Source organism: Athene cunicularia (assembly GCF_003259725.1).
Source record: "Athene cunicularia isolate RWA chromosome 15 unlocalized genomic scaffold, athCun1 chr15_part1, whole genome shotgun sequence".
Taxonomy (NCBI): domain Eukaryota; kingdom Metazoa; phylum Chordata; class Aves; order Strigiformes; family Strigidae; genus Athene; species Athene cunicularia.
The window spans coordinates 5,365,770-5,379,531 of NW_020799121.1; the positions used below are offsets into that span (position 1 = coordinate 5,365,770).

Consider the following 13,762-nt stretch of genomic DNA (forward strand, 5'->3'; position numbering starts at 1 on the left):
AGCTCTTCTTCCTTGGGCTCATTCTCACTTTTTTTTTCTCTTGCTCTCTTCTCTCCTTTTTCCCTCCCCCCCTTCCTTTTTGTTTCTGTTGTCTCAGCTGGAGGTTCTCCACTACCGACTCAGTATCTCCAGTAAACACCACGGTAGTCCTGCCCAATCCAGCTACCAGGCCCTCCACGCATACCAAGTATTATCATCTTTTCATTTTGTTTCCTTTTTAAAAATCTTGTTCCATCATATAATCTGCAAAGTGTAGTGGTGCTAGCTGTACAGCAGCTTTTTTCTAAGGTGTGGTTTTACATCTTGATTGAGAACACTGAGATTTACTACATTTTCAATGAAAACGGATACTGAGAGCTATTACCATAGAGAAAATAGTTAAAATCTAGCATATTACAAGGACTAATTTGGAACTTTATTTTTAGAGATGCCTTCTTGTAATGCCTTCTAGAAAGAGGCTTATCAGCTATGCTGACATTTTCTTGACAATAAAACTGGCTCCACCAGTGGCAGATTTTTGCCCCATATACGATAGTCATTTAAGCAAACTTTGCATGGAAGAGAAGATCAGAATTTGCATGACTGTCTCCTAAAATTAAGGCAAGGTATGGATTTTTAGCCAGTGAAGTGTCATTGGATAACACAAAATCTGTAGTGGCAATCTGAACTTGACTTTTTTTCAAAAGCACACGAGTGGTACATTTGCAGATTGTTCAGGAAATGTGCATGCAGAAACATTCCTGTTGGAACAGATTGCTGATTCCTCTTTCCTTACTTCAGCCCTTTATTCATTGGGTCTTCATTTTGGGAAAGGGGAGGGCTGAGCATATGTACTATAAAGCTCTTTAGCACTACATGGAATTTCCCTGCTTTATTTTTTTAATAGAGTGCTATGATATCTCAAGGTACTGCTTAGAAAGGAAAACAGGAACTACTATTTGTCTTTAAGTATTTTTTACTATTATGTTTATGTAATTATTGTGTTAAGAAAAGAATGGCATACATCTATCCTGTAAGCTAAGGTTTGACAATGAAAACACTTGTGAGGAAAAGTAGTTTTTAAACCAGTAATGTTTTTGTAATGGTGCTGATCCAGGCTAAAAGGAAACTGTAAGAATTGCTAAGTGTAAAAACTACTAGCATCACCTGGAATGATGTATTGAAATAGCGGTACTGGTGGTTTTGTAAGTTCACATGGTACCTTCAAGGGGAGCCTAGAATTTTATTACACCCATTCAAGGCCTATAGCAAAGAGCTCAAGCTTTCTACTTGCTTTTGGAAATCCTGATCTGAACTTCTAGGACCAAGTAACTTCTCAGAGTTCTACCCTCTTATATAAACTCTCCTCACAACTGTGAAAAACACGCTGACTTACCAGGGGCTGTCAAGAACACAAGACCAGCCTTCATTAGAACTGGTAACAGGTTATCTTCTCTCTTAGAAGAGTCTCTGATCTGGCTGTACTACGTATCTATTATCAGTCCTTGAATTTTCCTGAAGTTAACTTTACAGTGTAGTAAAAACCTTAAGAGATTACAAAACCCCATCTGCTTTGCCTCGGGCATTGCAGAGAAAGGACACACACAACCCCCCCTTGTCCCTGCCCCCTGCGCTGAAAATACTGATGAATGGATTTAAGAAGTGAAAGCTTTTTGTATAAAAATGTCTGCCAGTCCCCTAGAGTCATACTCGGTGTCTTACCTCAGCATGGCTGCATTTGGCATCCTGGAAACATCTTGCAGCTATTGCCTAATACACTCTTCCAGCATCTTTCATTATACTTGCAGCTCTATCTTTTATTTCACTTATATTCTTCTCAACTTTTGAGAAACATGAGAAACTTAGAATACAAATTTTAAAATCTGCCTTCAGCAATGGACTGAGATTGTTTGGTGCTTTGTCCCCAGATTCTGCAGCAGACCAGCTCTGGTGCTGGGCACCCAGGAGAACTAGCTCTTTTTCACTTCATTCATCTCCCTGCTATATCATACACACGCTCGTTCTGTTAGTAACATCACTGTGGCTCACCATCACTCCTTGTGCTACTCCCACCCATAATGATGCTAGAAGCAACAGGATCATACAGGACTTGAAGCAGTTCTTATTCTTACCATAACTCTTTCTAGGATTATTCTTTCTTATAAGGCAGATGAGTACCAGCATAGGAAGGAGAACTCAGTAAAGCCAGCCAAGAGCATAAACAAAGGATCTGTTGTGCTGTCCACAGCAATGAACTTATAACCATAATGAAAGGCTGAATATTCTTTTTTCAGAAAGGGGTAAGTAGAAATCTACAAGTTATTCTGTTCTTTAATGCTAGCCTGGAAATTCAGTGTGTTTAGAGTACTGTAGATACTTTTTCTTACAATCACATTATCAAAAATATGCTCCTGTTTCTTAGTGAACTGGTGGCAGAAGATTGATGCAACTTGTCCTGGGAGCCAGTCTATCTAAAACCAGGTGGCAACAAGATATGGTGAAGAACCTAGAAGAAAGAGAGCATTTCTTGTATTTCGATCTGATCTGAGAATATAATTTTCCTGAATTATCTCCTGGACACTTAACATATGATACTCATTATCTCCCTGTCTTTTGCTTTGAATCTAGGAGTCATTTAAGCCCACTGAAGAGCACGTGCTAGTGGTAAGGCTGCTTGTGAAACATCTGCATGCTTTCAGCAATAGTCTGAAACCAGAGCCTCTCTCCCCTTCAGCCCATTCCCACACAGCCAGCCCACTAGAGGAGTTTAAAAGGTAAGTACAGGAGCAGCTTATTTCTGAAACATCTAGACCTTCTTTCACTGAGAGGTAGAATTAGGTTGTGTTGATAGCTAAATACAGAAGTACATTATTAAAAGCACAAGAGGTAATGGATTGTTTCTCACATCCACTAGATGTGAGGGAAGCTTCAGGAGGGGGGATGTTTTGCAATTACGGTAGTCTATATCTTGGTGCAAGTCAGAGAAAAGAAAATGCTACCAGAGGATTCTGGCTAATGTTAGTGGAGAATTTTATATTTATGTATTTGAGTTGAAATTCAATGGCCAGAAGTAGCTTCAGTTAAGAAAGAGCAAGTTTGGGTCAGTCCTTTTTGTATTTGCATTTGTAGAAGTGTGTTTGGTTGTTGGTTGGTTGGTTGGGCAGGGGTTTTTTGATTTTAAAATTTGTTGCTGATTTATACATGTAACTGTTTTTTGAATCTGTTTGCAGAGTTGTAATTCCTCGGTTTGTCCAGGAGAAACTTTATATCTTTCTGCAACACTGTTTTGGCCACTGGCCTCTGGATGCCTCTTTCAGAGCAGTATGTACCCACTTCTCTTTCTAAGTCTGTACTCAACAGAACTAGTAATTAGTTATTACTGTTTAGCAGCTATTTCTTGGTCTTTAAATCTTTTTTTTTTTTCCTAGAGCAGTGAAATTCTTTATATAATGTGTACATTTAACGTTAGAGTACTAATTAGACATAAGAAGGAAGTTGACTAGAACTTGGTGAGAATTACTACAGGTTGTTGGCTGATTTTTCTGACACTGAAAATGGCTGTTGATTGAAAAAAGTACATGTTACTCAAAACAGATACATTCTTATAGGTCCAAATTTCTTAACATCTTATCTAATATTATAGGTTATAAACAAAAGTAATATGATATTAATTTATGATAGCAAGATACTGCAAATATTACCTCCTGCAAGCAGGGAAAGGAATACGTCTGACAGTGACTCTTGGTAATTAATGTAGGAGTTTAAAAATGTAGGAAGTCTAGCATGGCTACAACTTGCTCACTAGACCTATAGTTAGCTATATTGCAGTGGCTGAGGTACGTGTGTAAGGCAGAATGTCCAAAGAAATGTTTACAGAGGCCATGGCAAACCTAGTCTTGGCTTCAGTGCAATCAGTACTCCACTGTGTTTCCTCAGGGTGGTGGGTATGTCTATGCAGAAGACCAGAGCTGAAATTCTATTAATGTAGTATCTTGTTTACTTACTTCAGCAGTGATTTGATGAACACTATCAGAGCTGTTAAATGCACATTAAGTGTAGCCAACAACTAAGTTGTATTTTTTTGTAGAAGCAGTTTGAGTGCCATCTCATTTGTGTATTACAGAAAATCCAGATTAGTCCTAACGAACATGTACTTAGTGTTTTCAGTTCTTTTTCAAAGATACTCAGATTACTAGAGAGAGCTTTATTCCTAAAAACTTTTGGGTGTCATTAAGATAATATTCACTAGGTTTAAAAGAAAGAAAAAACAACCCCTTTCTGTCTTCCTTTCCAAAAAATACTTATACTCATGTGTTTTTCTGTGTGTGGTTTTGCTTAGGTTCTTGAGATGTGGTTAAGTTACTTGCAGCCTTGGAGGTACGCTCCAGAAAAGCCACCTCAAAGTGCAGAGCCCTTGCCTCGCAGTGTGTCAGAGAAATGGTAAGGAGGAAAGCAACTATGAGTAATCTGAACAAAGCCTCAAGTTTATGCAGATCTTGAGTAAAACAGCAGAATTTCAGCTTCCCATACAAGATTTGAGATTATTTGTTACAACACAAGCTTTTGTTCTGAGAGGAGTATTCTGTCTCAGTGGAAATAGACCATCTTTCCAGAGACAGTGTAACATGTTCCCTTAATGATTCATTTCGTGACAATTATTTAAATAGCTGTACTCACAAATCCTGTACTTACTTTGACAGGGCTGCCTTCATTCAAGAAAACCTACTCATGTATACTAAGTTGTTTGTAGGATTTCTGAACAGAGCTCTTCGAACAGACTTGGTCAGTCCAAAAAATGCTCTCATGGTGTTCCGAGTAGCCAAGGTCTTTGCTCAGCCCAATTTAGCTGAAATGATCCTGAAAGGTAAATGGATATTTTAACATCTTATGCTGCTCTGTTTTTCTTTCTTTACAACAAGTACATCTCACCTCAGAAGCACTGCAGTGAATAGACTTACTCTCCCATTTTGCATGCTGTTTTGCCATTCGAAAGTCTGTCTTCTCTAATGTTTGTCGTATTGGTTTAATATGCCTATAGTTCTTTCTAACCACCATCATCAAGATTTCATTCCACAATTTTTCTTTAAAAAAATAAAGAATATGATATTGGGTGTTTACAATAAAGCCAGTTTTTCTTACACTTGATTATTTAGCTCAGGATTAAAACTTCTTATCTCTAAAGGTATCTGTGCTTAGCAAAACAGAGTCATTTAGTCTTGTATGCACTTCACGATATTCAGGATACAGTAAAGTTGGGAGAGGCAAGATTTGACAAGTATCGGTGTCTTAAGTGTCTGGTTCTGTACTGCCTTTGTTGAAAAAGTTACAAGCTTAAAATGCTGTCTGTATGGTCTGCATTTAAATGCGCTCTGACATCTGCTGTGAGCAGAGAAGATTAAATGAAAGAAAGGTAATTAAGGCCTCTTTCCCCCTAGAACTTAAAAGCAAGTTGCCCAACTGACTTAAGGTGCTTTGTAGCTAGACCTTCCCCAGGAAGAACCAGGAGTATTGTGTAACAATCTTCACTACTCTTCTACAATTCTAGGAGAACAGTTATTCCTGGAGCCAGAACTTGTTATTCCCCATCGTCAACACCGACTTTTTATGACCCCTCCATTTGGTGGGAGCTTCTTTTCATCATGGCCTCCAACTATTACAGATGCCTCGTTTAAGGTGAAGAGTCATGTTTACAGCCTGGAAGGACAGGACTTCCAGTATAAACAGATGTTTGGCACAGAAGTCAGAAATTTGGTAAGCAACAAGTTTTTTTGTCATGTGGCTTTTTACTTTGACAGGTGTTTTCTTGGTGCTGAGCATCCATATTATGAGAAGTTAAGAGTGGACAACTTTACTGCACTACTGTATAGTTAAGTTTACTGATAGTGACATCTAGAACCTCAGGGGACTCAATCCAACATAGCTGTAAAAATCTGCTTGCTATTTGCTAAATAAGTAATTATTTTAACAGCTTGCTGCCTTATAGTAGTATATTGTGAATACTTCCTCCCAAACATGCTTACTGTGAACTGCTGATTCATTGTATTGATTGTACCTATCAGCCAGTCAGATAAAAAAAATAGCATGAGGGGAAAAAAAAAGCAGCTGAAAAAATGAAGAAGCACTCAAGTGCTTCAACAGCGAAGAACTACCTTTGCACTATTGGAAATGCAACTAACAGTCTTAGCAGAAGTCTATATGAGCCAAGAGAGCAAGTTTGCTGCATTTGCTCTCACTACCAGTATCAAGGCACAGTTTTATCCATGTATTGATGCTTAGCAGTTCCTTATGTTTGTCCCATAAAATTTTTTTTTTTAGGTGTTAAAACTGGCTCAGTTAATTTGTCAGGCACAGCAGACAGCAAAATCCATATCAGACCACTCTGCAGAGACAATGGCTAGCCAGTCCTTCTTTTCATGGTTTAGATTTACACCATCTGAAATGAATGGTTCCTACACAGGCAATGACCTTGATGAAATTGGGCAAGACAGCATCAAAAAAACAGATGAATATTTAGAGAAGGCACTGGAATACTTGTGCCAGATCTTCAAGGTATGTAATATCTTTCTGTATGTGGCAGTGCAAACGAGTCAGGATTCCTCAAAAGTACGTTTGTGTCTCTTGTACTTTGTGGGGTCACAAAACCATCCAGAGACCCTGCTAGCAAATTTTGTTGTGAATGTCTTCTAGGCTTGACTTTACCTGATCCTTTCAATATAGATGGAACTTGATGCTCTGAATTTCTGAATATCAGGTCTGCTTGAAATGTTTCAAGTCACCACTCTTTTGGATTGTGTAGTTTATACCAAACCTGTCTCATGTTTACAAATAGGCAAGTCATGGCTTAAATTTTAAAACAGTCCAGTATTTTATAAATGTAAAGAGCAATAAAAATACAACATATAAATGCAGCTATAGATGAACTAGTAGTAGTCTGTTTCTTTGGTTAAGCTTCAAAGAACATTAATTTCTGTCAGCCACACTCCCTCATACAGAGTTGATCTAGAAGACAGCTATTTGACACCTTTTGTGGAGCGAGGGACATATAAAACAGAACACCTCTCAGATTTGACAAGCACAGATAAAGAAATCTGTAGACTTTTATCTGCTTCTAATGTCTAGCTGAGGTGCTGTTAAGCAGTTCTTGGTATCTGTGCTGGCTGTCAAAGGTTTCCAGTGCTAAGCAGTTTGTGAAGGAAGAAATCAATTAAATGAAAGAGGTAGATCAAACACGTGCTTTAGAACTGTGTTATTCTTGAGTAGCTGAATGAAGCCCAGCTGACCCAGATGATGATGAAGTGTGGGACCGCTCAAGACGAGAATGGGAAAAAACAGCTTCCAGACTGCATTGAAAGCGAGGATGGCCTCATTCTTACACCCCTGGGCAGGTACCAGGTGAGAGAAGAAAGATTCCATTATCACTAGCATAGATTGTTCTTGAAAAAACATGTTGTCCTTCTGCATCAAGAGAAATGCAACTTAATTGGGGCTAAGAGAGGTGCCTGTATAAAGGTGTTTCAGATGGGAGCTACAAGATAAAGGGTTTATTTCCCTGTTTGTAGATCATAAACGGCCTACGTAGATTTGAGGTGCAGTATCAAGGAGATACTGAGCTTCAGCCCATCCGAAGCTATGAAAATGCCACTCTTGTCCGCCTCCTATTTCGTTTATCCTCAGTGCTTAACGAAAGAGTAAGTACAGCACTGCCTCCTTTTAGACTTTCCTTTGCAAATTTCAGGTCTTTGCACATATGACACTTGTTCTGTCTCCTTTATTGTGGTCTAGATGGGTATTTCCTAGTAGTATCAGTTCTCTACCTGTAGTTCTGCTTTTCCTACACAAATCATTAATAAATAACATTTAAAATTTATTCTTTGGCTTGGTGAACAATGGAGTATCATTCAGAATGAATGTTTCTAAAACACGGAAAGCAAATCCTTTCTGTAGGTATGACAGATACAAGTCTATGCTAAAGTAGTTCTACTATTTTAAAGTGCATTTTGATTTTTCCCTGCCTCTATTTCCTATAATCCACATCCTGTAAAAGAAAAAAATTGTAAGTTACACTTATTTTATAACAGTAGTTGCAGTAGAATACTAATGTTTAAACTTTTCTTACCTCAGTTTGCTGATCAGATGGATGTGCTTTGCTCCAGGGAAGACTTTGTTGGCCGACTTTGTCGCTATCATCTTACCAACCCCCACCTCGCACAGAAAACCAGGTATGCTCCCATGGTTAAGGACAGAACAAGCCAGAACTGGGGACCAAAAATCAGTCTGAGGTTTCTGGCTAGCTACAGGACTCTCATTTCTTTGCTGATGATCTACTTCATGGCATCCTGGTTTTACATTGGGCCAGTGGGCTGCACATTCATTATCCTGATTGCATATTTTCTTTATGCCATAATAATGACTTTTTTCTCTGAAGGATGGAAGCCACATGAACACTAACTTCTTTCTCTTGGCTTACATTTGTAAAAATAAATGTTTTAAGGAGGAGCCTGGGATTCAATGACTAAAATGTTTGAATTATCATATCAGATCTTTCTAAAGTATTTTTTAATATGAAAGTTTTATTAAAAATGATGTGGTCTTGTGGAATGGAGGGAATCTATGTATCTTTTATAAAAGTGTTCCCATAGAATATAGTGAATGACTCTTTTTTTGAGGGGGGAAGAATGAGCTATCAGTATTTATAATACTTAAATGAATCTTGCCATATGCAGAAATATTCTTGATTTGGCAGTAACTGCATTTGAAGCCTCTTACACTGTTCTAAAGCAAGAATTAGCTGTAGGACTGAACACATGCTTAACTGCTCTGCCTGTAAAGCAACAGAAAGAGCAGTGCATCAAGAAATTTATAAAGGAAGGTGCAGTGATAGAAAAAAAAAACCCACCAAGACAAGATGGGACAAGGCCATAAGACTGGCATCTCATAGCCCAGTGCTGGACTTAAACCTCCTCTTCCCTGTCTGAGCCCTCCCCAACCCAGGCAGATTTATGTCTTCTACCTCCATAAACCACTTCTCCCTGTGTTTGCATCTCTGAGAGCCACGGTGCTCAAGTATTAACGCTTGGTTTTAAAAACAGAAGTTACTGCTGTTTCCCCTGTAACCTTACTGTAGCTCTACTGGGGCAGTTTTGGCCAGCAGATAGGAGCATTCTTCTCTGGAAGTTCAACAAATACTTTGTTGTCCTCTCCCCTGACATGAAAAGGACAAGAAATCCTATTTTCTTCCATCAGTGCTTAAGGACTGCATTAGCTCCCCTCTCAAGCACCTGTGCTGCAGCAGCAATACCCCCATAAAGCAGTAAGGGCTGTGCACAGCAGTGTTGCAGGAGAGAAACCATTTACTAAAACAAATCTGAGTGCACCCACACATGCATTTTAACACATTGATAGCAGCATCTCACACCACGCAGCTCAGCCCCAGCTTGTGCCACTGGGCAGTGCAGTGCTGGGCAGGCAGAGCTCTTCCCCCCTGCAAGGGGCCACAGGAGGAACGGAGGGTGATCCTGGGGAGGGGGACAGCAACAGCTGCTCCTCAGCAGCAACTATCACTCTCTGTGCCTCCTTAAATGACAGTGATTTTTTTAAAAAGTATTTTCCCACTTTAAGGAAAATATTCCTTAATATCATTCATCAAACTCAAAATGAACATGGGATTGCTACTAAAAGGTATGCCACATTTCCCTGTTGCTGCAGACAGGATAAATTCAGAGCTGGGACAGATCACACATTACCATGTCATCTGCTCACAACTGAAGACTGAGCTGCATGAGGTTGTAAAAACCTTCTGCAGTGTATCTTGAGCCCAAGGCCATTGATGACCTGCACTCAGTAACTCAGAGCTGTACTTTAATCAAGAGCACTGTGGTAGTTTATACAGAAAAATGGAGTAGCTGAGGCTCATTTAGGTGGTAGAAATGCAGTTTCTTCTGAACAGCAACAGCAGGCCAGGCAGAGGTGTGACCCTAGCAATGTAATGCAATATATTCTCAGCACTAGCTTGAGCTACATTTTAACAAGCCAGATCTGCACACAAAATCATAGGCTTTACTGAAACCACTTGGAAGCACAGGGGAAAGGGAAAGAGGAATGTGGTATTTCTGTACTGCCTGCTGCTGCAGTACAGCATTTTTAGCAAGACATTTTATTCCTCACACTAGGCTGCTGTGAGATATGCTGCCAGGCACTTCACTCAACATAAGCTATAATTAGGATTTTGTTCACACACACAAGGCAAAAAATATTCTTACTTTTTTTTTTTTCCAAAGTTCTGGAGAATAAAGGAGTCCCCTTCCAGGTTACCACCTCTCAGGTCATGGCTTTTTGTGGAGTTTTTTGTTTGGTTGGTTTTTGGTTTGGGTTCTGTTTAGGTTTTAGTGGGTTGTTTTGTTGGTTTTTTTTTTTCAAGCTCTACTGTTGGCTAACATGAAAATCTGAACTTCTGGAAAATAAATACAGTGCTGAGAATGTTGGGGGGTGGAATTTGTGTTAGGAATATTTAGTGCCTTCCTCCAGCAGCAAGTCTATATGCTATCTAGCAACTTCCATGATACTACTAGATAAAAGATTGACTTTTTTTGTTTTTTTAAATGAAGTCATGGGCATCTCCACGTTAAGATACCTTCACATTATATCCCCAGCTTATCATCACAGTACTTACCCTCCATGGCAACACAGGAGTCAAAACATTTGATTAAAAAGAGAGCTCCTCAGTAAAAGGTATGTCAGGTTTCTGGAGAGAACACATTTAGCAACTGCAAAAAAATCCATTCCTCAAACCATCTCTAATCAAGGGTGGAGATCTCAGTCAAGTGTCTTATTAACAAAATGGCACAACCTAGGCTACTAAACAAGAAAAAGCAGGTGTTTCAGTCTATTTTGTGATTTCAAAACATCCTTATTTCCCTGGGACTAAGGGGCTCCATTTCCCCACCATCTTGTTTCTGCCCTCAGAATATGGCAAATAGCAGGCCCAGCTGCATATTTCTGTCCCCGTGTTCACTCTCACCCCTTCCTGCAATTTCCATTCTCTGAGCTACTTTTTAATTAACGCTATATGTTCTATAGGGCAATACATCAGGAGATGCAGAGAGAAAGTCTGATCAGTAGGGCAATACATCAAGAGATGCACAGAGAGAAATTCTGATCAGATCAGCTTCCAGAGGCAACTCAATCAGGAAAATTACAACCATTTTGTGCTCACTAAAAATATGCCAGAGCAGGGCACGTGGGAGAGAGAACTAATCAAAGTGAAATGAGGTTTCATAAGCTAAATGTAAATAAACATGCTGTAGGAACTAAAGTGTTCAATATCATGAAAGTAAGCCTGCAATAACCAGTTTTTGCTAACAAATCCACCAGTTTGCTTGAGCATTAGAGCTGCAAAAGGGTTGAATCTCACTATGTTCCACACAAGCATAGAAGATATTTCCTACTTAGTAGTCATTGTCCTGCTGTGATGCTGTAATTGCCCTGCTGCAAGTCTGATTTGAGTAACTTTATACTCAAGGGCCTTGGCTTTGCAAACTTGCTTGCTTAAACTGCAACTCCATACTCCCATAATCAGCTCTGCAGTCACAGGACTTTCTCAGATATTTATACGGAACACTCAAATGACAGGAACTGCCCTGCTTCTTATACCTCTCAAAATGTCTGGTGCTTTAAGATGACATCCATATGAGATGATATTCTAAAAAAAAACCCCTCACAGATCTCATACAGGTGAGAAACAGAGAGGAAAGATACTGTAATACACACCTCTTTAGAAGGTAGCATTTATCAGAATAGAATCAAATAATTTTTAGTTTAGTCCACTGATAGACAAATCAGTTTTATTAGGTCACACTGTCCGTATTACCTGTATTAGCTCTCCAGTACATCATGCGTTTTATGGTCAGATTTGGCTCATAAAAAGTTATCTACAAGTGAAAATCCCTTTTCCTTTGTGAGAATGAACCAGGTCAGAGCAGTTTTAACATTACATTCTAGCAGGAATCAATAGTTTTGGAAGATGGAGAAAAATACACTTTCCTAAATTTAAGCATCACCACACCCTATAAGAGAACTATAGTCCATTAATATTAAGGCATAAATATTTTCAGTAGCATACTAGGAAAAGGATGAGACCAAAAAACAAAGGCATGGTGCTTCAAAACAGGAAGATGTATTCATTAGCACAGTAATTCCCAAAAGGAGTGCCTGCAAGAATGTCTTCCCCACATTCTGCCCTTAGGCACCCAGTCTCAAGAGCCTAGCAAGGGCGAGCATCTCTGGGGAGCCAAAAGGCAGGACGTGTTGTGCTCAGCAGCTGCTGATGCACCCATGGCCTGGCTGTGCTAGGCAAGATCAGGATAGCACATACAGCAAAGATACAAAACCAGACTTTGGGGAGACATTTAAAGTCTCATCAGCCAGACAGGACAGTCTTTCACACAATCACTGAGCGCACCAGCAGGGCAGTAATCCTAACACAATTACCTTTCTTAATTGAAAAAGAGATGGTTTCAGGCAATCCCAGTAACACTGATTTGCTGCAGTCCTCTCTGCTGTCTGCCTGCCACACCAGTGCCTGCCTGCCACACCAGTTGCCACCACTAAAACAAACAAGTGAATAGCTTTGTTGAGGCAGAGGAGAACTCAGGCTACTCAAAGAAGCCATCTTAATTGAACTGCGCTTTAAGTCAACACTCTTACTCTTTATTCTCATTTCCTTATTACTGCTTTAAACATTTACATTGACATTTCATGATAGGTTCTTCAATTACTATTGTCACCTCATTTCAAATAAAAGCAGATTATGAATTAATTTTGTATGCCATTTATTCAAGAAAAGAATCAGACCTGCATATTTCTGTTTTCATAATAGATTTGTGCATTTCTGAAAGTCATGAAGCCCTGAATTTTTCTTAACAGGCATTTTCTGAATTCACTTTTAATGCCCCAACAGCTGGTAAAGTACCCAAGCATTATTACTAATGTACTACTCCCACTTTGGTGTACCTTCCCAAGGATCTGGGAATAAGCTTACATTTTTATTTTAGCAGGATCTATAAGCAGCTTATGACAGTTTGCCCATCAACAGAAAAGGCAGACAGAGGAAAGGCAGGCAGCTATACTGATACACAGCTACTAATCTGACATGTTGTGGGTACATGACCCACTTCCAGTTTCCATGATTTATTTCCCAACTGAGAAGTTGCTGTATGTCAGGATGCCTGCCCCCCCCGCTTAGTCTAACATCTCAGTACATCTTGTTGTAAGGAAAACCAAAAGGTACTATAATGATACCTCTGAAAACTGGACTAGGAAAGTTACTGTAAACCTGAGGGACATGCATGTTTAGCATCTATTTCCAGATATGTTTTAACCAAACTGTTAAGAAATAAATGCTATACATGTCTCGGTGTTAGACCCTGGCAATGTATTTAAAACCCCCACCTGCTTCTATTCTCCTTTCTTGGGTTATGACTTAATTATGTATTACAAACTATTGGTGCTGCTGGTTCTTTTGCCCTAGGGAAAGTATCAGCCATGTAACAGTACTGGTTAAAACACCACATCTTTCATTTGTGACACCATCACTAATCTCTTGACCACATCTTCCAAGTTACTATGAGGACAGTAAAGATACTGTTGCATGGGATGAAGAGCTATTTATGATTTCCTCCCCTAACCTTTAAAGCATATGAGTTTTCACTTATCATAGAACAAAGTAACCATCATCCAATGGACACAGAAGAACTGGTTTCTAAGGATCAACATGGGAAGAGCTGTA

General features: G+C 39.3%; 1 protein-coding gene across 1 annotated transcript in view; it reads left to right on the forward strand.

The window, feature by feature from the left end:
- Positions 1-8,612, forward strand: part of SMPD4 (sphingomyelin phosphodiesterase 4) — an 18,540-nt gene extending 9,928 nt beyond the window's left edge. Inside the window, exons 9-18 of the mRNA XM_026859796.1 lie at positions 98-187; positions 2,608-2,753; positions 3,210-3,300; positions 4,319-4,419; positions 4,680-4,843; positions 5,525-5,730; positions 6,295-6,528; positions 7,240-7,371; positions 7,539-7,667; positions 8,101-8,612. Of these exons, the coding sequence (XP_026715597.1) occupies positions 98-187; positions 2,608-2,753; positions 3,210-3,300; positions 4,319-4,419; positions 4,680-4,843; positions 5,525-5,730; positions 6,295-6,528; positions 7,240-7,371; positions 7,539-7,667; positions 8,101-8,427 (1,620 nt within the window). The 3' untranslated portion in view covers positions 8,428-8,612. The remainder of the gene's footprint in view (positions 1-97; positions 188-2,607; positions 2,754-3,209; positions 3,301-4,318; positions 4,420-4,679; positions 4,844-5,524; positions 5,731-6,294; positions 6,529-7,239; positions 7,372-7,538; positions 7,668-8,100) is intronic.
- The last annotated feature ends 5,150 nt before the right edge of the window (positions 8,613-13,762 follow it).